This window comes from Lipophrys pholis, assembly GCF_963383615.2.
Source record: "Lipophrys pholis genome assembly, chromosome: 16".
NCBI lineage: Eukaryota > Metazoa > Chordata > Actinopteri > Blenniiformes > Blenniidae > Lipophrys > Lipophrys pholis.
The window spans coordinates 9,303,417-9,328,781 of NC_137634.1; the positions used below are offsets into that span (position 1 = coordinate 9,303,417).

The 25,365-nt window shown below is 40.7% G+C and overlaps 3 protein-coding genes across 3 annotated transcripts; 2 read left to right on the top strand and 1 right to left on the bottom strand.

The window, feature by feature from the left end:
- The first annotated feature begins 2,896 nt into the window (after positions 1-2,896).
- Positions 2,897-15,625, top strand: LOC308121597 (unconventional myosin-Ic-like). Its single transcript, XM_080482911.1, has 32 exons — positions 2,897-3,584; positions 6,647-6,805; positions 6,917-7,032; positions 7,264-7,462; positions 7,576-7,656; positions 8,433-8,612; positions 8,712-8,810; positions 8,950-9,063; positions 9,154-9,225; positions 9,309-9,428; positions 9,519-9,601; positions 9,741-9,846; positions 9,993-10,073; positions 10,148-10,239; positions 10,314-10,408; positions 10,551-10,597; positions 10,723-10,803; positions 11,094-11,199; positions 11,346-11,463; positions 11,540-11,653; positions 11,736-11,812; positions 12,156-12,224; positions 12,665-12,749; positions 12,834-12,993; positions 13,090-13,173; positions 13,269-13,362; positions 13,504-13,559; positions 13,644-13,779; positions 13,892-13,962; positions 14,047-14,144; positions 14,227-14,326; positions 14,445-15,625. The coding sequence occupies exons 1-32, from the start codon at positions 3,567-3,569 to the stop codon at positions 14,469-14,471; spliced, it is 3,138 nt and encodes a 1,045-aa protein (XP_080339037.1). The 5' UTR covers positions 2,897-3,566; the 3' UTR covers positions 14,472-15,625.
- LOC308121600 (uncharacterized protein) lies at positions 14,731-17,148 on the bottom strand. Its single transcript, XM_080482915.1, has 5 exons — positions 17,108-17,148; positions 16,205-16,363; positions 16,007-16,108; positions 15,541-15,732; positions 14,731-15,435 (listed from the first exon to the last, which is right to left on the bottom strand). Exons 2-5 carry the CDS (start codon positions 16,361-16,363, stop codon positions 15,244-15,246), a joined length of 645 nt encoding a protein of 214 aa, XP_080339041.1. The 5' UTR covers positions 17,108-17,148; the 3' UTR covers positions 14,731-15,243.
- Positions 17,149-23,243: 6,095 nt separating this feature from the next.
- Positions 23,244-24,976, top strand: epd (ependymin). The gene is made up of 6 exons (XM_080482914.1): positions 23,244-23,478; positions 23,640-23,671; positions 23,778-23,915; positions 24,016-24,202; positions 24,285-24,366; positions 24,499-24,976. Exons 1-6 carry the CDS (start codon positions 23,400-23,402, stop codon positions 24,623-24,625), a joined length of 645 nt encoding a protein of 214 aa, XP_080339040.1. The 5' UTR covers positions 23,244-23,399; the 3' UTR covers positions 24,626-24,976.
- The last annotated feature ends 389 nt before the right edge of the window (positions 24,977-25,365 follow it).

The window sequence follows — 25,365 nt, forward strand, 5'->3', positions numbered from 1 at the left end:
GATCGAGCCAGGGAAGTTGCATTACCGAGCTCAACTTCTGTCCTCATGCAGCATTTTCTTGTTAATACCAGGACTAAAGAGATTCCAGGTCACTCTGCTCTCAGTTTCCAGTTGGACTATTGTTTCTGTATTAATCCAAGTTTTAAATTCTTGCCTCAGTTTGTTGCTTCACAGGGTTTTGTTTTCCACCTTGGTCATTTTATAAAGTAGCCCTTGTGGTGTAACGCTTATCTGGGGGTTGAGAGGCAGTGGAGGTTAGGATGGGGTGAAAGGGACAACAGATGGGTGCTGAAGGAGCCCAGCACAGATGGACAATTGATGACTTTACCAAGGGAATAATGAACTGTTGGCAAAGTCAGGCCAGTTATGGTGCAGTGCAGAGGAGCTATAAATGTACAAAGGACGTGTGCATATATGAGCAGGAGTGAATACAGGAAACAAAGTTCCCTTTATATATTCAGGATTAATTCTCACAGTATACTGGGAAATGCAAAATAGGGTGGAAAGAAGGGTGAGGTTTGTGAATGCAACTTTATGCAGGGGTGTTTGGATTTGTTCCACAACATGTCAGATGCTCAGAATTAGCTTTTCAGTTTATAATGAGATTATCTCAAATTGAAGTCAGGCAGAGGGTGTTTAAGACAGTAAGGGGAAGAGATGCTTGATTTTCTTTTTAGATACTCAGCTACTCGTATTAGATGATTGCCAAGCAAAATGTTACCTATTTTTATAATGTTTACAGGTTGGGCTGAGTTGTAAACTAGTTTCCTTTATAAGAGGAACGCAACTCTTACATCAATGTAATTAAACCATCCAGACATATCTTTGTCAGGGTCAATGTCATTTTATCGCTTTTCCATCCATTAAACATGGGCTTCCCTCTATCTAAAATACAAAACACACCCAAAAAGAGGACACAATTAGGAAATGTGTCATTTTGGTTGAGACTGAAACACAAAACCAAAACCTCATGAAGGAAGAACCTGAACATCAGGAAACAGCGAGGAAGGAAATTTGTTTTACAGGAACCTCCAGACAAAGATAGGAACACTGATTGGAAAAACAACTCGGCTGAAAATACTGCATCTTAAATGATGAGGACAGACGCCAGGGCTTTCCCAAGTGTGTGAGGAGAAACATAACTTCTCCTGCAAGTTCTATTCTTTATTTAAAATATCTAGTAAGTTTTTTTAAACCATCTGTAACTGCCTTAACTGCTGTGCCTTTAACACCGAAGCTTTAGAGTTTTTATTTCTCTCATTACCTTTAAGTAAAATCTGTTCCTAATGTTTGTTTTAATGAAACGATGAATCTTAATAGTTTCTTCTCAAAAATTACAAGGGAATAAAATGGGGGGGAAGCATCCTACTGACCTTCAGATTTTAATTGCTCGCTGTTCTGAAACTGTGACCTTCTCCATATGTTGAAAACCACTGCTGTAAATCGTGGCTGGTTATCCTTAGGATCATTTTAATGTGCTGGCACTAAACGTTGGGCCAGACGCTGGTTTGTTGACTGGCAAGGCAGAAAAAAGCTGTCACGTTTTCCATGTGCTTGTGGTCTTGTTTGTCAGTGTAAATGCTACCAGCAGTCTGCCTCGGTCACTGTAAGAATCTGAAAGATAAGAAAACACTGGAGAGAGCTGTTGGTTTCTGTGACACGTATCAGTGGGGCAATAAATGTTTTTCAGAGAAATTCAGGCAACTTTTGCCCGATCCAGACGGCAGTGTTAAGTAAGGACAAGGCTGAAATGAGGAAGGAAATCGGGGCCTGAAGCAGCACCTGAACTACATGTCCTTATGTAAAAAAAAGAAACTCATCAACATGCTCACCTCTGATTAGACCCAACAATAGAAACAGATTTAAAGCTTCTTTTTTTTTAGATTTATATGTGACTTTTCAAGAAGGTGAACCCCTTCTCCAAAGTATGTCCTCACTCTTCCTGCTTTGATCGAGGGACACAACAATACCAACCATTCTTCTGCAGTCAACATCTATGTTCCACCTGAATGACCAGACCATCAGCTCATTGTACAAGCCTCTTTTGATTTTTGCGCTCTGCATCGACTGATGCAAGTCAACAGGACACAATCAATCAGGGTTGACCGCGTAGCGAGGGACAGAGAGGGAGGAGTGAACAGAAGGGCACAAAGAATACATTCCCCTGACCGAAAAGTTGTGAGGGAACAAAAGAAAACACCTGGCAAGGTTCCTTTCCAAGTGTAATGCACAGCAGGGCTCCAGATGAGGTTTTGCAGGACACTCACGGGTATGAAAAGCTTTGAATATTTCAATGATTTCAATCCGTGCACACTTCATACTGGATCAAGAGGAGTGATGCAACTTTTTTTTTTTCTCTCCTCCCTTCAAAAACTTCTTCAGACAGCCAAAGAGCAAGAAAAAAAAATAAAAAAGTCTTTCTCCATCTGGGTAGCATTATTCAGATTCCTCAGTGCTGGATATTTGATGATGCTGGCAGAGGAAAGCGAGTGGGGCGTGGAGACACAACGGAGAAAAGGGAGGCAGGGGGAAAGTTGTAGAAGGAGAAACCAGAGGGTGCTGTTCTCTCACAAGGGCGTCATGTCCTTAACAGCACTTTACTAAAATGCCAAGAATGGGAAGGAACAAATTAATGGTGAGAGAAAACTGATAATAAATAAGACAAGCAGATGCTGTATTCTTCTCGCGGTTGAACTTTTGACTCTTTGCATCGGATTGTAGAATTGTTGCATTTGAAAACCAAACAGAAGGTGAATATAACACCTCTGACTGGTGACGTTATCTAGACACATCTGAATGGAGTCATTTTGTCAACAGCCCAAAGGAGACGTGCAGTCTTGCTGGTGAAACATTTCCATAACTCTCATCCCATGTGAATATGTCTCAGCTTGTGGGAGAGAAGGGAGGGAACAAACTAAACAAGGAGGGAAGGACGAAAGAAAGAAAGAATGTACTGAGATCTCATCATGTGATTTCTTTTTTTTTTCCCCTCTTCTCTTTTGGTTTTTTTTTATAGCTGCACAATGATTACATGTTTGTAGTTTGGGGATCTTAGCAACGTTTTCCAAACTCTCTAAGCTCCCTGTTTCTCTGGCTCTTTTTTTTTTTCATTATCCTACAGCATACTTTCCCCCTGGCTCCTTTTTTTCTCTCTCTCTTTCTGACTGTGACGTGTGAGCGGAGTTCCTGCCCTTTTTTTATACAGAGTATTTTGGAAGGAAGGAGAAGGACTCATGGAGAGGCGGTCATTTACTCTGACCTGTCACGGGCAAGATGAACTGAAGGAATAAACAGCAGGAGCCATTAGAGTTTGGGTGTGTGTGTGTGTGTGTGTGTGTGTTTTCCTCACAGGACGAGTGAGGGAGGGAAAGCGTGAAGAAGAAGAAGAAGAAGACCAAGACTGAGTGAAAGTGACTCGGGTGGAGAGAAGTCAAGTTGCCTAATTTACCATGAGCAAATGTGGATGAGAAGCGGCCACTGAGACGTCTGACACAGGAGGAGGTGCAGGAGGTGCAGCCTGAGGGGGAACCACCAGTCGAGCCTTCTGCCAGCAACAGCAGGACAGGATGAGGTACCAGGGCAGGGTAAGATCCATGCTATGATGCTCTTTGTTTTGTTTTCATGTTCAGCACTGCCCACCGAGGACTTGTACGTGGCTCTGATTGTGAATTTTCTGAACCTGAACAATAGACCAGTAGATCGGATAAGCCACTTTTTCGGCCATAGAGACAGCAGACAGGGAAAAGCGAAACACAACAATGAGTCACTTGGATATTTTTCTTTCCTCTTTATGAGTCAGAGCAGATTTAGTTATTTTTTTGTAGGAGTTGATGTCAAACTTTACCAAAAGGCAGATTGCTGTTTTTCTCTGCCATATGCATTGCTGGCACATGAGTGTTTAGGGAGCCAGCTGTGGTACCAGAGCAGCTTGCCCTGGGACGGAGTGGTGGGGCATGCCTTATAAGGAAGACAATCTGAATGTACTCAGCCTAGCAGAGCTTAGTCATGAGGCCTAAAGCCAAGTCCCACTGTTAAAGTACTCTCTGGTTCTCGCTGCTCCGGCTGCATTTAAAAGCCTCTGCGGATTTCACAGAAACTCCTCAAAACTTAAAGTCAAATCAAAAACCAGTGTCGGTGAGATCAGGCATCAGGTTCCTCCAACAGACATAAGCCTGCAGGGGTTATGATGAATGCTCAGCCATTCTCCATCTCAGACCTGTAGCCCAAAGTGAACCTCAGTCGCAACTCAAATGTTTGTTTTTAAATCTTTTCCATTTTCCTTTAACACAGTGAGAAAAGACCTCACATGTCAAAAGATGAAATCCATGTGTGTGTGTGTGTGTGTGTGTGTGTGTGTGTGTGTGTGTGTAGGTGGGGTTGGGGTTGGGTCAATCAAGGCAGCTGTGAGCAAGGGTTTCTGTACTTTGGAGGCAAATGTTTTTAATAGTTTTTGGATATAAACTCAAACTTATGACTGGTCAGAGAGAAACTGTAAAAACAATGTTTTCTCTGTTTGGGAGCTGTCAGACAAAGATGTGTTTTGTTTTTGCAATACTATGTGTCACTGCCGCAGATCTTTGGACAACTTTAAAAGTTATTGTTTCAGTAATGGCAGACACTGTGCCTCCTCTGTCAACACCACAGACACTCAACATCACAGACGAGTTAAAAGAGATGATATCTAAGATAAAAAGTCCATTAAAGTTCAGAGGAGAGCGGTGATGATTGGTGTCATCCACTGTGAAAGGTTGATCTGCACGCTGAAAACACTGTTGTTTCCCAAATCCAAGTAAAAGATCACAGTATTAGACAACCTGCAAACCATTAATACAAAACTAAAAGAAGAACTCACATTTAAGTGACAAATAATGTGAAGATAAGGTGAAGAAATCTTTAATATACCACTAACATGTGTGGCGTAGCACAAACCAGCCGGGTATGTTTCTTTTTCTTTTCTATTCTCTTTTTTTTTAAATGGCATCCAGTGAATGCCTGCCCGAAACTCGACCTTGGAATTCCTAACGTGTATCCTTTGGAAACTCTGACTTGTGAACTGTAATTGCTATCTGTAGGACACCCACCTGAAAGCGGGAGAACAATACTGTAAGGTGAAGCAGAGAGGAGGGGCAGCAGTGGAGGCGTCCGGCGGCTTTCCTTTGCTCTCACTTCTTGGCCATCTTCCACTGTTGTCCTCTTGTTTTTTTAAGGGTTTTCCTGCATCATGTGCTCAGAGATAATGACCTTTTAGCAGCATTAAGCAGCCAAATGAGACCCTTGAGAGGTTCTTGCATTCAAGCAAAACAGAAATCCTGTGGAAGTCTATCCCCTTTGTTCCACTTGCTGCATGTTTTTATGAATGTGAACCAGCAGGGCTTCTCTCACAAATGGGTCTTTGATAAGAAGGACACAGAGCCGGGAGTTTAGCTGAGGTATCGTGTGTTAATTACACTTTACAATCTCCGTCTGGATATTTATCACCAGTAAGTATGGACCGCTGGCAATCTTTAAAGCTTCAAATGCGTCTGTGCAAGTAGTTGTGTGTGTAAAACCTTACTTCAGGGCATCTATGACAAATTCTCTATGCGGATGGGTAATTCCTTCCTGCACTCTGATGTTTGTCCTCACAGTGTAGGTTGACATATACACACTCTGTCCCACAGCACAGGTCAAATCTCGTCCGCTGTGTGTACTGTACATACATCCTAGTAAGTTATCTCACTATCACACAATAGAGAAGTCTGCCTGCTTGTTTATCATTGGGATTCCTTAAATGTCTTCATTGTTTCGTCTTGGCAAAACTTTGTGGACCTTTCCTATATCAGGTTGTTTGCATTTTATGTTTTTGGAAATGTTCTTGAAATGCATATTGTTTTATTTTATGGCTTATTCTTTATAATTTGTTATGTGAGAATAACTCCAATATTTAATGTCATATGTTCATCTGTTTAAAACAGTCAGAGCTGCTTGTTTCAGATTAAATGGGCACAGGCCTCTAGGGCCCCCTACTGGACAACTTTGTGTAATTACAGCAACTGAAAAATTTACTTCCATGCTACTTCTCCACTTTACACAGCTGACTATGGGCATGCACACTGTAAGAGACATCCACACACACTCACATGTCTTTAGGCAATTTTATAGTCACCCACTCCTCTACATACACATATTTTTGGGGCACTGGGAGTAGACTGTGAAACACACATGCACACCCCAACCCCTAAATCTGGACTTGAACATGGATATCATATATGTGAAAGAATACTAGTCACTATACTTCTTTGAAACCCCATGCATCTTCTGTAATTCCTTTTTATACACATTAGGCAGGGATCAACACAGTGAAACAGACAACACTCGTTCACACCTGCAGTCAACTCACAAACACCAATTCACATTATACACAATGCCCACACTTGCACAGGGAGAAGATGCAAACTCAACACTGTAAAGCCTCACTGTGACTTATAGGTGACTACACCATCTTAACAGCAAAAATTTAATTTATTTAGCTTTTAAAATGAACCAAGCAGCTTATGAAGGCAGGGAAACTCACATTCAACCATATACCAGTTTGCATGTAAGCAGACTGATTTCAAGGGCATTTCTGGACATTCATCAAAGTTCTGTCTCCTTCCTCTTGCTGTAGGAAGTGGATATTGAAGGGAGAGTGCGACTGGTGATGGAGAGCGCCCTCACAGCCCGGGACAGGGTCGGAGTGCAGGACTTTGTCTTGCTGGAAAACTACAACAGTGAGGCCGCCTTCATTGAGAACCTGCGGCGAAGATTCAGAGAAAACCTAATCTACGTAATAAAGCTATTTCTTTTTCTCTACAGTACGTTAAAAGGGATTTCAACTGGTGTGATGAAACCTAAATGACATCTTGTTGTCTGCTCCCCTGTGATTGCTTTTGCTTAGACATACATTGGCTCTGTGCTGGTGTCTATGAACCCCTACAAAGAGCTTGAGATTTACTCCAAGCCACAGATGGAGCGCTACAGAGGGGTCAGCTTCTATGAAATATCACCTCACATGTGAGTGATTATCTTTAGACTTTTGAAAATCTTATATATATATATATATATATATATATATATATATATATATATATATATATATATATATATATATATATATATATATATATATATCACTCATTTACTTCCACTCCACTGAAGTTCACATTTGTTCGTATAACTCCATTCAACCACCTTAATACTGTAAGTAGGTCTATAACTGAAGCTGCTCTTGTGTTTTCCCTCCAGCTACGCCCTGTCAGATAACACGTACAGGGCCATGCGGACCGAGAGGAAGGACCAGTGTATTCTTATTTCGGGTGAGAGCGGAGCAGGTAAAACAGAGGCCTCCAAAAAGATCCTCCTGTACTATGCGGTCACCTGCCCCACTAATGATCACATGGCTGCCCTTGGTGAACGTCTTCTGCAGTCCAACCCAGTTCTGGAGGTATTTGAACAGCCAATATAAAAATTTTGTTTTAAATTTAGATATAATAAAATTGCACTTTTTTATCCTATTTTCTGTCCCTCCTGACTTCGCATCTCTTTTCTTTTGCTTAGGCATTTGGAAACGCCAAAACACTGAGGAATGACAACTCCAGCCGCTTTGGGAAATACATGGATGTCCAGTTTGACTTTAGGGTGAGTGCGTCTTCGTTGCTTTTCTTGTTGATTTCTGAGATTAGAAGGGCTTACGTTACACTGAGAGCAATATTTGAAGCTAAGCTATGGCACAACTAACAAATTGAACATCCAAACATCCCCAACAGAAGGTTTCAGGTGACAATTGTTTCAGTAAAAACATAATGAATGGAAGTGAAAGATGACAATAGGTCTGGCCACTGTGGCTCTCAGTCCATCAGATCAGTTATAATCTGGGCTTGGCTTTTCTTCAGGTCTCACAGTGCAAAGATATGATTGTCAGCTGTAATGGGATCTCTAAATCATGTGTGAATATACATAAGTATGAATATCAGCATGTTTGTGGCTGTTTGACTCTGTGTTTTCCCCCATAATGGACTGGTGACCTGTTTAACCTGAGCTCCCTGCTCCCTCGTTAGATAAATTGTTATACAAAACAGATGAATGGATCATAAGGACATCACATTTAATTATATAACTCTGTGTGATTGAGATCAAATGTAGTGATATTGTAGTTTTGGGGAGTTTCATTATTTTTGACACTTTAATCTATTTTCTCTGAAGTTATGTAAACAGCATTATTGAGCTGTTTTTGCCCAAGAGTTGAGTGTCCATGGAGTGCGATAAAAACATGGGCCTGATTCCAATTGTCTCTATTCAGTGCATGAAACTGAGCAAGTAAAAGAAAAAAGTTGTGCAACATGAGCTATGGCTGCAATCTCAACCTTTGAAACCCCTTGAAAATCGCTTTATAATAATTATCACTTATCTCTAAGGGAACGCCAGTGGGAGGTCACATCCTGAACTACCTGCTGGAAAAATCTCGTGTGGTGCACCAGAACCACGGTGAGAGAAACTTCCACATCTTTTATCAGCTCCTGGACGGGGGAGACAACGACCTCCTCAACACACTTGACCTGGAGAGGAATCCTCAGAGCTACCCCTATCTGGTGAAGGTATGCAGGACGCAATATTACACGTCACTTGTATTCAAACTGAGGTCTGTGCAGGCATACCATCTGAATGATGGGATTTATTGTAACCGTCCTTCTCAGGGGAACTGCCCCCGAGTGAGCTCTATCAGCGACAAGAACAACTGGAAAGTTGTGATGAAAGCCTTGCCTGTCATTGGCTTCAGTGAGGAAGAAGTACAGGTCAGTGAAAACCACATGCACACCTCATTCTGGTTGACATGTTAACAATTCTAAAAGTCAGACTGAAAGTAAAGAACAGAAGTTTTATCAGCTGTTTTAATTTTTTTACTTTTTTGTTTGTGTGTGTGTCTGACCTCAGAAATTGCTGAATATCATCGCTGGAGTTCTGCATCTGGGAAATACTCAGTTTGGGGAAGGAGAGGAAGGAGAAACTTATGTCACCACAGAGACCCAGATCTCAACTCTTGCAAGGGTCAGAAGAATCCCACTAGCATTACTGGATGTTTGAATGTGCACAAACACTCAGTTCAATGCCGAGAACAGATGTGTTGTTGTTTTGCAGCTGCTGGGTGTTGATGGCTCAGCCCTGGAGGAGGCACTCACACACAAGAAACTCACGGCCAAAGGAGAGGAGGTGGTCAGCTTGTTGTCCACAGGTTTTCAAGCGTTGCCGGTGTCAATACGTAATTGAATCGCGCTCATGTCTGTGCGTTATAGATGATCAGCCCGCTGACTTTTGAGCAAGCAGTGTCTGCCCGTGACGCCTTGGCCAAGACGGTTTATGGTCGGACCTTCAATTGGTTGGTGGAGAAGATCAACCAGTCTCTGGCTCAGAAGGTGCAGTAACAGCTCAAAGGACCTCTGCACTCATTATGATGGCAAGTTTTACATGGATTGTGTGCATGGTCTGTTCCTTCTGTCATGTAGGATGAAATCTACCATAACAGCAAAGGATCCTCCGTCATAGGACTCCTGGATATCTATGGGTTTGAGGTCCTGCAGCACAACAGGTCTGAGTCATTTCATTTCATTTCTCGCTCTGTCATTTTTAAAAACATTTCTTTGCATGTTTTGCAAAATTGTCCAGAGTTGCGACTTTGTGCACCATTCACTGTGACATACTCATTAAATGTCTGGATTAATTCCCAGTTTTGAGCAGTTCTGCATCAACTACTGCAACGAGAAGCTCCAGCAGCTGTTCATCGAGCTCACCCTCAGATCTGAGCAAGAAGAGTACGAAACAGAAGGAATTGAAGTGAGTTCACTTGTTGGTCGGTTTGTAAATTTGGTTTTGCCATTGGTTTTTAATACTTTACATTTGGAAAAAGGAATTTGGTAAAGAATATTTTATAAGAGAAAATTCTTTCTATGCTGACTTTGCATGATGTCCTTTGATTGCAGTGGGAGACAGTGCAATACTTTGACAACAAGATCATATGTGACCTGATTGAGGAGAAGCACAAAGGCATCATCTCCATTCTGGTTTGTGTAACAGCAGCTAGTTTGTGTGTTTTTACAGTCTGTCACTGGTTGTTTAAGTGGATGAATTCTTTCAGGATGAGGAGTGTCTGAGGCCTGGGGAGACCTGTGATGTCTCCTTTCTTGAGAAGCTGGAGGACAAAGTGGGCGGCCATCCCCATTTTATCACGTAAGCCTCGTCTTGGACTAAAACCGATGCAAGACCTGTGTATGTTTATTCAACTTAATTCAACTGGCTTTCAGGCACAAGCTGGCAAATGGGAAAACCCGCAGAGTACTGAGTAGGGAGGAGTTCAGACTGCTGCACTACGCTGGAGAGGTCAACTACAATGTGAACGGTAAGTAGTAGATGATATAAATTCAATCTGACGACTATTTTTATTCATGTATTTTATTATTTGTGGCACACTAGTGGTGACACTTACAATAGAGCAGGACCCTTGTTGATTCCTTGACGACAAGATTTTTTTAACTCTTCAGGTTTTCTTGATAAGAACAATGATTCGCTGAACAGGAACCTGAAAGAGGTGAGGGTGATGGAAGAGGAAGCAGCTCACAACAACCTTTAATAACCAGTGTGTCGTCCCTGGATGTAGAGTAGGAGAGGGTGTGGCACGCTGACATGTGGTTGTGTGGTTTGGTCTCTGTTCAGGTCATGTGCCAGTCAGACAACCAGATCCTAAGTCATTGCTTCCGCAGAGAGGAAGTTATAGACCAGAAACGCCCCGAGATGGTGAGAACCTCCTGTCTCTCTCTCTCTCTCTCTCTCTCTCTCTCTCTCTCTCTCTCTCTCTCTGATACGTTGTCACTTTAAGGTATCAATCACAAACATTGATAATAAACACTTTTCTCTTCATTTGCCCATTTAATTTTTTTTTGAAGAGTCAACATGCACGCACTCACGCACTCACGCAATCACGCACTCACGCACGCACGCACGCACGCACGCACGCACGCACGCACGCACGCACACACTAATGTTTAAAGGAGATTAAATTCAGTGCTCTTCGATCTTCCCTTTAGGCTGCCACTCAGTTCAAGAACAGCCTGATGAAACTTATGGAGATCCTCATGTCTAAAGAGCCGTCCTACGTACGCTGCATAAAGCCCAATGATGCCAAGCAACCAGGTGCACGTTTACATTTTTCAGTATGATTGGCGATATAACAAAGCAAAATCTATGACGTTAAAAAAACAACTATATGTACGTTAGGGATTTACGGGGTAATCTTTATTTTATTTCAATAATGAAACAGTTTTTTGATCTCACTACAGGAAGATTTGATGAAGTCCTGGTCAGACACCAGGTGAAGTACCTGGGCCTGATGGAAAACCTGAGGGTCCGGAGAGCTGGCTTTGCCTATCGCCGTCGCTTTGAGGCCTTCCTGCAGAGGTGATTGACGTTGTTTCAGAGTGATTCCGAGCTATGACCATCCTTCTGTCACGATGAATAAACTAAATGCTCTCAGGTACAAGCCACTGTGTCCAGAAACGTGGCCCAACTGGCACGGCCGACTCGTTGATGGAGTCTCAACACTGGTGGACCACCTGGGGTACAAACCAGAGGAGTTCAAACTGGGAAGGTAATTTGCTGTTCTCTGAACTCTAACATTGAATATGACCTAAAAAACACCTTCTTGACTGCTGATAATTTGCTTTCTCCAGATCGAAAATCTTCATTCGTTTCCCAAAAACTCTTTTTGCTACCGAGGATGCTCTTGAAGCAAAGAAGCCAGAGATAGGTAAGTCAGTCTCAGGGGAAAAGGCAAGTAAATGCTACCATTAAATACAACCTTTTTGAGTGATACTCCCATTTAGTGCACCAGAGGCGTGGTTTTTTAACTCTTCTGGAGATTTAATAAAATATCTTTTCACTGCAGCCATTGTCTCTATTACAATGAAAACAGTTCACACTAAATAATGGCATATGAAGTATGAGAGATATTCAGCTCTGTACAATGGAAGGAACACAGATGTGATAAATCAAACACTGAACTGTAAATCAGTTCCTGTGCCAGAAATACCAGCAGCTGGACTCCATGGAAAAGTTGAGTGCAGCTTCACGTTCTTCTCTTTGTGTTCCAGCACTGACCCTGCAGACGTCATGGAGGGGCTACAGGGAGAGAGCCAAATACCAACGGATCAGACGAGCAGGTCTGAGCCCCTGGAGTCTGGTCATCTCTCCTTTGAGAGAAGTCACTGAACTTTATCCAATGCATTATTAGTTTTGTACATTTTTATTGTATATTAGTTTTTTGTTTATTCTTTTTAGATCGTCCTGTGCTCTTTTGAACATTTTTAGCATCTCAGAAAGGCAGATTTTTTTTTTTTTTTTTTTTTTTTTAAACCATCAGTTTTGTTTAGTTTGCATGGGTGCATAAAAATGATTTGGATTACCATCAATCATTTGCAAGCTTGTCTTCCAGGACATAGTGTCACACCATGCACACTCCTGTGTTTTTTCCTTCAATCTATTCATGCAATGTTTCTGTTTTGGCCCTTTCACATTAAGCTGTTCTCAACTTTTGAGTGTTTTCTCCTGTGGAGTGTTCAAAGTAATTCTAGTGTTAACCCATGCATATATGTATGTTCAGTAATAGTGATCCAGTCCGCCTGGCGAGGGATGAAAGGACGCAGGAAAGCGAAAAGGCGCCGTCAGGCTGCTGATCTAATACGGAGGTGCTCAGCTGATGCTTCCTTACAGTTTGTTCCTGCACCTACTTTTGCTACAGCACTTTGCATGTAACCTAAATCTTCTTTCAGATTCATAAAGGGCTTCATTTACCGTAATGAGGAATACTGCCCTGAGAATGACTATTTCCTCGATCATATGCGATGCTCATTCCTCAAGAACGTGCGAAACAACCTACCTAAGAATGTTCTGGACAAAAGCTGGCCGACTCCTCCGTCCTTACTCATTGAGGTACAAACAGATGTAGATAAGATCCATCTCCTGTCTTAAATCCTCAATCTGTGATCTTACTCATTAATTTTATGTCCTGTCAATCCCAATTTTCAGGCCTCCGATCACCTGCAAAGGCTAAACATGCGCAACATGGTCATCAAGTATTGCAGGAGGGTCCAGCCCGAATGGAAGAAACAGGTGGGCAGACTGGAGTAGACGTCCTTATCTTTGTTTGTTGTTAATCAACAGATCTCATACTTTTTCATCATGATTGACTTTGTTATTTTCTGTAGATGATGCAGAAAGTCTTTGCCAGTGACATCTTCAAAGATCAGAAGGACAGCTACCCTCAAAGTGTCGGACGACTGTTCTTGGACTCCAGACTCGGTACGTGCTCATACGTGGACCAGAAAAGGGGTATATCACATGCATCCACCCCAGCAAATGGCCCCTTGCATGTGCTCATTACTTTTGATCTCAAACCGGTTCAACATACCATTCACTGAGGCCTTTCGTTGTTTCATGCAGAACGTGAGCAAATCAGTCTGAAAGTGATCCAGACTCTGGGCAGTGACAAAGTGCAGGTGGGGCTAGATTCTGACATTTTGAGGGCTCAATAATAACGATCCAGGTTTCCCTGCATTGATCCGTTGCCTTGTGCTTGTCAGTACGCTGTACAAGTGGTAAAGTACGACAGGAGGGGATTCAAGCCTCGCGTACGCCAGCTGCTCCTCACCAACACCTTCGCCGTGCTGGTGGACCGAACCAAGATCAAACAAAGGATCGAGTACGCAGCTCTGAGAGGTAAACTTTGACTCTGACTGCAGAAGGAGCCACAGGACGATATTGAGTTGAATTTTTGACAATTATTTTGAGTTCCTTTTTATTGTATAATCCTCCCCTTTTTTTCACACAGGCATCTCAGTGAGCTCCCTCAGCGATGGGATGTTTGTTCTGCACATGCCAACTGAAGATAATAAACAAAAGGTACTATAGGACACAACAGTCATGTCTGTTTTACAAATGCATAGTCATGCATCCACTTTGATTTGTTTGTTTCTTCCTCCTCAGGGCGACGCTGTGCTGCACAGCCATCATGTGATCGAGGTGGTGACAAAGCTCGCCATGATGGCCAGCAAGATCAACTACGTCAATATCTGCCCGGGCAGGTGAGCTCTCCTCCCTCTGCTTCTCTTTCATCAATACAATTATCCATCTTATTTTTTGTTTTGTTTGTAACTTCTCCCGCAGCATTCGGTTCTCTGTGGCTCGGGGCAAGGAAGGAATAATCGACTTTGTCAGGGGCTCGGAGCTGAGGGTAGCCAAAGGCAAGCGAGGACATCTGCTCGTGGTGAGTCAGGGGCCGTTGTCGTGTCATGTGGGGGAGTCTGCCACCGGGGCGGGCCGGGATGTTTTGATACCAGAACCATCTCAGCCAGCTGACTGTTCAATCTGATTTGACTCTTTAGACTGCCCCTCGGATCAACGACACATGAAGAAGCAGACGACCAGATAAACAGTAATCCTGTTCGCTAACTGGAGGATTGCCTTGCAGAAGTGTCTGTGTTTGTTCGCTTGCAGCTGACAAGATGAAACTCAGCATACGCCGCACCCTCAGTGGAAAGAAGGTCCCTTATTGAGTCACATGCTGTTCATCTTCAGTGTAACACAAATGTCTTCAGTGCTGCAGTAACTAGTAATAAGCAAAGTTTTTTTTTTTGTTTTTTTTTTGAGAATCATAACATGAAGTCACCACTGTTTGCAACGCTTCATCTCTTTATTGTCATATTCAACAATATTTATCAAACATAAAAAAAAAAAATCCCCTGTAAAATACTTTATTCATGTCTTGGAAAAGAGCTTAATCAAATCCATGTGAAAATAAATAACATGTCAATAAATATTTCAATAAATAGCAAATATATCTTTGGAAAGTCCAGTAGTTTAAAGGCGTGGGAGGAAGAAAACAGGATGCTGGGAAGTTGTCGCTCTTTTTTAGCAGCTTATTTGTAACTTACAGTTAGAGGTAAGACAGAAACTGAGGGAAATACCCAAGTAAGCCCTTAAATCTACAGTAGTAACACATCATTAAAAAAAATAAATAGAAAATGGACTAGCTCCGTGTAAACTGTGAACAACACCATTAAGACACTGATTAAAGCGTTCACAACTAGAATTCCAGGTTTTTTTTTCTTTCAAAGGTCTTAAAGGTCAGTTAAACTTATTCCTCTTTTTTCTCGGTTTGTGTCATTTCCTCTCAGTGCTGTGTTATGAGTGTGTTTCCGAAGCCAAGAGCAGGAAATCTCGTGCCATCTTGGTGAGGTAAAGGTCCAGGTCTCTCAGAATGATGTAGCCCTCCACTCGGCTGCCCCACACTGTTTCGGTGCTGTTGTCGGAGTCCGGTGGCAATTGTGTTGCCGCAGAGGTGGTATCCATCCCAGAGTCCCTCATGTAGCTTATCTGAAGAGGAAGGCAAAACAGTTCTTGAAATAATCTTTCATTAAAAAAGGCCTGTTTTGTATTTATGTTTCCCTCTGGTGTATCAGAAATCACATGTGTAGATACCTGGCTGCTCACATGGTTCATCAGATCTTCTAGGTCCAGCTGAATGTTCTTGATGCTTTGAGATAAAGTGCTTCCCGCCGCCTGCACCTCCATCTGCCCGCTCTCCTCCTTCTCCAGCTGTTTTCTCCTCCACTCCAGCTTACTCCGGTAGGCTTGCATGTCTCGGAAAGCAGCATGCAGCCTGGCCGAGTCCTGAGCAGACAACAAGAGACAACCACACGATTACAAAATGTAATTGTTGCACAACCACCCCGTCGCTGTGCCTGAAGATCTAAATAGGGGAAGTCCACACAAATGTTTGGAGCTTTTACGCTTTGCAAGAGCGGATATTTTGACAGTGATGTTGTCTCTATTTTTAGTTGAAATTGGGGAAAATACGGCATAAATTCTCTGAGAACTTTGGGAATGCAAAATCTAAATAGAAAGTGTAATTATTTAGAGATTGTATTGAGAGAGTCATACTAACCGTCAGCTTCAGCCACCTGGAGAAGTCTGTGGAAAGGGTCGGCAGGTCATTCAACTGCCAGCTCCAGTCTTCAAGCTCTATATTCCCCAACTGCTGCTCCTTCTATCAAATTAAACAGAACAATGAATAAAGATTTGTGCTTCAAGGAAAATCTGTAGCTGAAGGTGCACAAGGACTAAGGCAAAACTTGCGACTCACGTATTTACTCAGCAGATGCTGCACGCGAGTTCTTGTGGACCTTGTCAGGCGAAAGGAGTTGTGATATTTATTCCTCTGGAGGACTGGAGGCAGAGGAGAGGCCTCCACACAGCTCAACACGCTACAGCAGACGATGAGGGCTTGCCACCAAACAGTCATCTGGAGGACACAGAGCCAGAACCGTTATTAATGGTCTGTTGTTTCTGGTGTTGTCTCTGTGTCATGACAAGGTAGGGTGACCGTTCAGGCAGTGTGCCCGAGACGAGGGCCACTGATGTGTCGGAACACAACACTGCACCTCATCATTGACCACTGTCACAAGTAATCCCATCTTATACTTTCTTTCCAGTAAAACAGACTCATTGGAGACACACAGCAGAAGTGAATTCTTTAGTTTCATCATTTAACATTTTATTAAACCACAAAATGCCCGTGTGACTGTCCTGAAATCGAAACTTATAGCTCCAGATTTGAATATTTTCCCAAAAAGCACATCAGCATGGCTTGTTCACAGTGCATGAGCACCAAAGTTCAATCGCTATGTCTCCTGCTTTATTCAGCACTTGCCGTTTGAAATGAATGAATAGGAGTTTCTCAATTCCTGGTCAGAGTTTCATGTGTTATTGGTGCAATAGAGTTGTCTTGTTGAGTCAGCATGCTTCCTATTCTCTCACAGCATTACAGTTTTTTAATAAGTTATCCTTCACTGAACAACAACAATCAAACTAAAGTCTGTACGTCTGTGCTCCACACTGCAATAACACTAATATTACTAGAATAAGATCATGTTAACCAGCATCTGGACATGCTGGAATTTTCATGAGATATGAATGATGAACACAGAAAGAAAAAAGAAGGACTTAAATATATATATATATATATATGAGGGTGAACAAGTCTTACCTTGAGGCTTTGAGAGAGCTGTGCCTGCCACTGGAGCAAGATACATTAAAGCTGTAATGAGGCAGACATAGAATTTATACATCTTTGCACATGCGCTCGCTTTCAGTTTCAGACAAAACTGGAGTTTTTTCATGTTTTCCTTTCACTCACTGCCCCCCCCCCCCCCCCCCCCCCTCTCTCGCTCTCTCTCTCTCTCTCTCTCTCGCTCTCTGTTACTCACACTGTTTCGGCATAATGTGGTTAGGAATATGATTCATGACAAGGGAATCATAGAGGCACTTTTTCTCTTTAAAGGGAATTAAGTTTTTGTTGTTTTAAAAAAAAAAGGACATCTGTGTTATCGGGGTATTTGCCCCAATAATGAGATTCTATCCTTGTGGTTGTGGTGTTGTTTACATAAAGTGATCCCAATTTCACAATAACATTTTAGCATTATGATAAAGAAATATATATATATGTTGTTAACTTTTCATCACATATGAGTGACTTATTAAGTTATAATATGCATGACTCATTTATTTGAAGCAATTTTAAAAATATGGTTTATGTCTTTCATGTCTGCCATCTTTCATCCAGCTATGACAGCAGAGATGATCACATGGAAAATTTGTGAAAACTACAAAAATCTGGAAATTCTGAAAGTTTAGTCTTGGCATCAGTCTCATGAGGCAAAGCAGTTATGACTGGTGAAGTTTCACTGAATCTCACAATGCAAAACAAGGATTTGCTTTTCTATTTAATCCAAAAAACGGCATTAAGATAAATTTTGTGGCTTACAAAATTAAAGGCAAGTGTATACAGACTAAACTAGGTTTGTTTTTGAAAATAATATAAAACAAAAAAAACCACATTTAACACTTCCAATTAGATTGTGATGTTTAAGAAAGCCATTTGATAATGACAAAATTACTGATGTTTTGAATTGTTTTCATTTTTTATCGGTTCTAATGTATCACCACACTTTTACTTTCCCAGCAATAACAAACAATAAGAGAAAGAGTGTGTTAATTAACTGGATTTATTTGAGATAGTACTTATTGATCACATGCTCATTTCTCAGGCCAATTGTAATTTTTTATTCACATTCCATTTTCATCCGTCTTAAAGACTTTGGTAAAATAGTAATTGAGTTGTGATGAATAAACATTTATTATTATTATTATTATTATTATTATTATTATTATTATTATTATTATTATTATTATTATTATTATTATTATTATCATTATTATTGTTATTATTATTCAATGGAAAACATTTTTCATTATTATTATGCTCAGCATATTCACTTTTCTATCTTGATGTCCGATTCTACTTCTGTGCTCTAAGTGTGAGTAATAAATGATACCGAACTTAACAGATGTTTTTGGCTTTTGGTTTAGACAGCAAGAAACAGATTTATTTTCTAGATAATCGCACGACTAAGAGAAGGGGTTTGAAACTGCTGGGAGGTGGCTTCCCAACAAGGGATAAACCCAATGCATATGGAAGTAAAACAGGGGGATATTCTACCATCAACTTAACCTGAATCCCATTTCAATCAAGGTTTTAATCAGCTCATTTGGGCCATGGAAGAAATAAAGTTTTGTTTTATACTCTGACAATAACAAGTGTGTGTTTTTCTCTTTAAACTACAGTTACTACATCTGATAATCTGGAAGCAGAGCAACAATTCAACATATCATTAATACGGTCTTTCATTTTATAACCATGATGTTACAACAAATGCCCCTGCATTGAAATTATTTGTCTCGTAACTTTATCGCTCAATTCTCCCTGGGAACACTTTTGATAAGTTTTTAATGCAGCTTTTAGTAAATTCCATACACGGTCCTAACTGTGTGATGAATATGTAAATGAAAGTTCACAACATGTGATAGTAATCTGAAACAAAGGAAACTTAAAACATATTCAACTTTAATCATTCTGCATTAAACATGTAAGAATTAATTGCAAACGTATAGAATTAATGTCATTATACGATTTGATGTTCAAAGATTATCTCGAGGCCAATTTTAATCAAACATTTAGATCACAGCAGATAATCAATGTTGACAGCAGGAAATGTTTTCTAAAGTCTAAAAACATAAAATCAGTGAAAGAACATGGCATGGCAAGTTAAGTATTTTACTGGGTTTTTTCTTGCGCCAAATGAAACAAGTCATATGTAGCTTGTTTTAAATACCTTTAGGAAATCTTTGGAATTTCTCATAATTAGAACGCCACCCGCTGGAGGTTTCCACCTACCTCTTTTTGGTGTTGCTGTTTCACTTTGACATAGTGTTGGCTGGTTTGGAGGTCGCCAAGACAAAAGAGTCTCTTCGTGCTGTACTGTACAGCTGAGGGGGATAGGCTCGGGCTCCTGTAATGAGGTTTCAAAGTTCACTCTATCTGCTGACTAATAAGAGTCAAGAAGAAAAAAAAAAAATGCAAGTTGTTCTGTTTCTGATTTACAGTTTATAACTCACAATGGTTACTTGCTGCAACCAGCAGAACAGTTGTGACTCTGCCAATATTGTTTGGGCTAAAAAGGTCACAGCGGACCACGACTAAAATGGGATCTATCTGAAACTAATAATAATTGAAAATGCTGAAAAGCTGAGAGTGGTTCTAAAAGAATGCACTTCAAATATCAAGTAAAGAGACAGAGCTTAATCCATTTGGTTCAGACTACAGGATCGAGCTGACCAAAGTGTCCCATAACAATTGTAAATCCCCTCCATTCATATACACAACAAGTTATTAATGCAATCAAATCGAAATTGACAGAATCATGTTGTTTCAGCTCTAAAATAGCTTCTCCTAAGGGTACACGTTTCCTTTTGTAATATTCAAAACTTTATTAAAATGTGGAGGAATTTTAGAGGAGGCAACTCATAATATTGATGTTCTGATGTAACTAGTGGAACAAATAAAAGCTGGGCTGTGAACAGGGAGGACAACTGGGCCCCTGCACTATGGAAGTATATTTGATCTACATTCATTTTGAGACAATTGTGGGGATTTATTAGTAAATTTGCATCGTGTATGTTAACTATGGATGTAAAAACAATGAATACAAGATGACTTTTGTTGAATGTTTTACACATCAACAACGCACAAACACCAGGGTATAAAACGAAATGCATGTTTAATGACTTCCAGAGAAATAGAAGATATGCACAGTCATATGCATAAACAAAATGTCATGAGAAATCAGAAAACTGCAAAAAAAAAAACAGATGAGGAGGTGAATCCCAGTTTGTAAACAAGCTGACTTTCTTTTATGGAAAAGAAAACCTGCTGATCTGCTGTTGAACCATCACAATGCGGCCTAAAAGCAGAAGTAGGTCCTCACTGAGAAGGGCTTCCCTCAGTTTCTTTACCTCCCCCCTCTGTATTCCCCTCAAACACTAATGGTAAATTTCCCCACGTGATACAGTACATGCAATCTAGTCTATTTTCTGTCTCATTCATTTGTGGTTTCAAGCACCCTCATAGGTTTTCTTATGCATTTCCTTCTTTTTCTAGAACTTTCAAAGATAGCGTTTAATGAAATGCTGAATCTTGGTTCTCCTATTTGGTTTATTGGAAATGAAGCATTTTGTTAATCATGTGTTCATTGTTGGGACATTTTCAGAGAATAAACACAAAGAGTTGGAGATTAAATCTCAAGCTTAGATTCCTTCCACGTGTTGAAAACGTAAAAATATTAATCAGTAAGCCCAATCACATACACTGCTCAAAAAAACAAAGGGAACATTAAAATAACACATCCTAGATCTCAATTAATGACATATTGCAGTTGAAAGTCTTTATTCAATATATAGCAGAGTGCATTGAGAACAAAATAACATAAAAATAATCAATGTAAATTACAATTATCCTCCCATGGAGTTCTGGATTTGGAATCATACTCAAACTAAAAGTGGAGAATCACATTGCAGGATGATCCAACATCAGTGAAAATTCCTCAAGACAAGTCAAAATGAGGCTCAGTAGTGTGTGTGGCCTCCACGTGCCTGTATGACCTCCCTACAACGCCTGGGCCTGCTTCTGATGAGGCACCGGATGTTCTCCTGAGGGATGTTCTCCAGAGGGATGTTCTCCTGACGGATGTTCTCCTGACGGATGGCCTCCCAGAATTGGATCAAAGCATCAGTCAACTCCTGGACAGTCTCTGGTGCAACGTGTCGTTGGTGGATGGAACCAGACGTGATGTCCCAGATGTGCTCAATTGGATTCAGGTCTGGGGAACGGGCAGGCCGGTCCAGAGCATCAGTACCTTCATCATGGAACAACTGTTGACACACTTCAGCCACTTGAGGCCTGGCATTGTCCTGCATCAGAAGGAACCCAGGGCCCACTGCACCAGCATCTGGGCCTTGGGCCTTTTCTCAGCACGATATTTTAAAATAAATCAAGATAGAAACAAATACAAATGAATAGAAACAAATAGCATAGAATATAATAGAATGATGATGATAATAATAATAATAATAATAATAATAATAATAATAATAATAATAATAAGAAGAAGAAGAAGAAGAAGAAGAAGAAGAAGAAGAAGAAGAAGAAGAAGAAGAAGAAGAAGAAGAAGAAGAAGAAGAGCATTGGCGCCTTTCATCAGAAAATGTACAACTACAAATGTGAGCAGGACATTTAGGATTTATATGGAATTTGAATAATCCAAACAAATTAAATAGATACTTCCAAACATGTTTACAGAAATAGAAAAATAATATTTTCCAGTTTTAACGCAAGCTGTTTCTAAAGTTCCAACACAAGAGGAGCAGTTTGGTATCTGAGGAAAAGACAGCTGCACAAAGTGAAGTTTGGACAACAACACTTTGTGGACCTGGCCGCTGCATTTGATCTGGTTTAAACTCCCCAGGATCTGTTTTGCTTGGATCACTGGAATAATAGAATGGGTATGGGAGGTTCTTGGGCAACTGACCAAATTCTCTGCTGGCCGAGACTCTTTAATCTGTTGCGCAACTTCAAAATTAAGATGTTAAAATGTGTTGTGTCTTTGCTAATTCATGAAGTTTATTGGAGTTTTTTGATTATCTTTTTAAAAATATAGTCATCCAATAGAAAACGATTCACTCTTGTCAATTTAGTTTATCATACAGACTTTATCTTTGTTCACGATTCACTTCATCCAGATGATTAGGTTTACTTCATTTTGGAGATGGTTGGACCCTCTCCTATAACACTCACATTAAATCTAAGGTCTATATATTAGGTATAGTATGTATAACTGGTAAACTGAAGCGACATGATTGTGGCATGAGAACTACTAGAGCCCACTTAAGGTGGACCGAAGCTTAAATAATTATCATATCTTTAAATGCCTCTTTGAAATAGATTTCCACCTGTTGAGAGTGCAAGTTTCAACCCGTGTGTATAGCGAAAATAATATACACATTTGTATTGCAAAATGACGGTTTCAATTGCAAGTTCTTCTTTGAGTAAAACCCCTCGACACTGAAAGAAGAAATTACATCTATCCAAGATGATTGAGTTACTCATTCTTAAATCTACATACAGTAACATAATACCAGGATGTGAGTATTTTGTTTGGTCCTTCCGCATGACAGATACTATGACTAAGAAGTGCGAAAAAGTCATGTCGGTGTTGTGCAACAGAGCGTCATTGGTTTTGTTTTCGGACATATACATCATGTCTACATCTGTCTCGTCATCCTTCGTCTTAACTGTAACATTGTGGGAATTCGGGGAAAGAGTCTTGTTGTTTTTTTTTTTTTTTTGTCTAAACTTAGTTTGGGTTAAGTAGTCCAGTATAACACAGGACATATCATTGGAAGTTGCAGCATGTCCACTTAAATATGCAACCAAAATAAGTAGAGTTGCTGAATGAACTAATGGGAGGACATGTTTACACACCCTGAAACTATATCACACTCACATTAACAGAGGTTTATATGTTCTGTTCACCTCACATGAACCACATGGATCCTCCATTATCTGTTTTGTTGGGGACCCTCCGAGGGGTGCTTCTAAGAACATCTGCGAAGCACAACAAAAAAAATAAAAAAAATAAAAAAATAACCTGCAAAATGTTTAATGGGGTCAACTCCAGCAGGGATTAAGGCTGATGTGTTTATACAGCTTGGAGTTGAAAGTGGGGGCCGTTATCATCCTGGGCCTTCTTACACAAGAACAGGAGTTTCACGTGCCAGCCTCTGGTCCTATAAAAGCAGCTGAAAACTCAGAGATTACTAGATGCGCTGAAGGTTGTATTTTGCCATCTCTTACATAAGATTGTGACTCCCTCCGGACCAGGAAAATGTACGCAGCTGTTACGCTTTTCGTCTTCATGTGCTTGACTGCCACCAGCCATGCGGACCACCATCACCATCCTTGTCGTAAGAATTCGTACCAGTTTTTTTAAAAAAAAAATCTTTCTTGGTTTGTCAGTCATCACTACACTTCCATTTTGAGCTAGTCTGGTTGATTTATGACTACATCCGTGGTCTGTTATCTTTAAAATGTTTAGTGTAATTCAGCTAAATCTGTTCCCTTTCAGATTCTCCCAACATGACGGGATTTATGAGTGTGGTGAGTCTCTTTTTGTTTTCTTCAAATCAACTCTGCAGATACTTTTATGGCATTTCAAAACCCTCTCGTTCATTCTCTCTCAACATGCACCTTCGAATAAAACCAGATGACCCTGAAGGGTGAGGTGAGAGCCCACGGCGCATTCACTTACGATTCAATGGGCAAGAAACTCCGGTTCAGATCGAACGAGAGCCACCCTGTCAACACTTCAATAGGCCTGGATGTGCTGATGTTTTTTGAAGAGGTAACTCATCTCTACGATTTTTTTATTAAATTTTTTTATTAAAAAGTCATGTCATGTTGTTGAGCACTTTGATGTCTGAACCCGTGTCTGGTTTTTGCAGGGGGTTTTCTACGAGATCGACAGCAAAAATCAGAGCTGTGAGAAAAAAGCTTTGCAGTGCAGCATTCATCCTATGGATATTCCTGATGACGCCAAGTTTCACTGTGCAATGAACCTTGGAAATCCATCTATTGAGGGGGAGGGGTTTAAAGCCAATGTATGGACCGGGGACATACCAGGCAAAAAAGGTAGAGAGGATGCCTTGAAAATATATGACACACATTTCCATGTGGTTCATTCTAACTCAGATATTTCTATTGACTTGTTCAGGCGTCTACTCCATGTCTGTAACCATGGGATGTTTGCCTGTGAGCACCATCTACTTCATGGACTCCACAACGATTCTTTTCAGGTTGGTTGATTATTTAAACGCTTTCAACACTCCAGTCATTTTCTAACAGCTTCCAGAGTGAGGTTATCTGTACATACACGGCTTATAATGACTGCTTTTAAAAAAAAATAATGAAAAAAATCTCTCTCGCAGCATTCTGGATATTGAAAACGAGATCAAGGATCCTGATCTTCTCGTGGTGCCTTCCTTTTGCCAAGGACAGCCACTGGAGGAGACACCTGAAGGGACAGTAAATACTTTCTACAACGAGTTCATATAGAGACGGCTTCAGAAGTCAGCAGAATTCAAAACCCTCTCCGAGCACGACCCACCACAGTGATAGACCTTCTCTCCTTTTAATGTGTGACTCAGCTTTTTCTTTGTGACGCTGCGCTGCCTCACATCTGTATCCATCTCATTTCCCACTCACCCATGAAGATATGGCTTTAAATGGATCGTACTGTATAAATACCTTCTGGTGTCAAAGAGAAAGGTTCAACATGGATTATAGAATTTAGTCATAATCACAAGCATTTAGCGGCTTTTCAAGCTGGTACTGCTTACAAAACCTGTACAATATGATTAATGGAAGAATAAAATGTCAATGCTGAATAAAGGTGTTTAGAGTTTCATTATGGTCTATGATATTATGACACTTTTTTCTTCACATTCATGGTCATTATGCCGAGTGGCATGCCAGGCAGCAATAATGACCCAAGTTTTAGACAAGCCATTAAAAACTGTGCGACCAGACTGACTCACTAGAAGGCCGATCTCGACACCAACGAAGATGCAACGCCACAACATAATGCTTCAACCACAGGCAATGTTGCACCATATTCTTCATCACTAGCATTCCCCTATGACAGCAACTTGAATTGCTGTAGTAGTTTTTGGAAGATGCAACTCTAACAAAAAGCTAATCAGAAATTGAGTGACTTTGAGTGTTTACAGTATATTCTTTTCTCCATTTGTGTGATTAATATAGACACCATACAGCCATCTTCTATACCACTTTAT

What these genes read in the sequence shown, in the direction of transcription:
- LOC308121597 (XM_080482911.1), top strand. An exon ending in CTCCGTCCTTACTCATTGAG is followed by an intron (nt 12,994 to 13,089) that starts GTACAAACAGAT and finishes CCCAATTTTCAG; the next exon opens with GCCTCCGATCACCTGCAAAG. An exon ending in TGGGCAGTGACAAAGTGCAG is followed by an intron (nt 13,560 to 13,643) that starts GTGGGGCTAGAT and finishes TGTGCTTGTCAG; the next exon opens with TACGCTGTACAAGTGGTAAA.
- epd (XM_080482914.1), top strand. Translation starts at nt 23,400, where the DNA reads ATGTACGCAGCTGTTACGCTTTTCGTCTTCATGTGCTTGACTGCCACC. An exon ending in GGACATACCAGGCAAAAAAG is followed by an intron (nt 24,203 to 24,284) that starts GTAGAGAGGATG and finishes TGACTTGTTCAG; the next exon opens with GCGTCTACTCCATGTCTGTA. An exon ending in TCCACAACGATTCTTTTCAG is followed by an intron (nt 24,367 to 24,498) that starts GTTGGTTGATTA and finishes TCTCTCTCGCAG; the next exon opens with CATTCTGGATATTGAAAACG.
- LOC308121600 (XM_080482915.1), bottom strand. Translation starts at nt 16,363, where the DNA reads ATGACTGTTTGGTGGCAAGCCCTCATCGTCTGCTGTAGCGTGTTGAGC. An exon ending in AGCATCTGCTGAGTAAATAC is followed by an intron (nt 16,109 to 16,204) that starts GTGAGTCGCAAG and finishes TTAATTTGATAG; the next exon opens with AAGGAGCAGCAGTTGGGGAA. An exon ending in TGAACCATGTGAGCAGCCAG is followed by an intron (nt 15,436 to 15,540) that starts GTATCTACACAT and finishes CTTCCTCTTCAG; the next exon opens with ATAAGCTACATGAGGGACTC.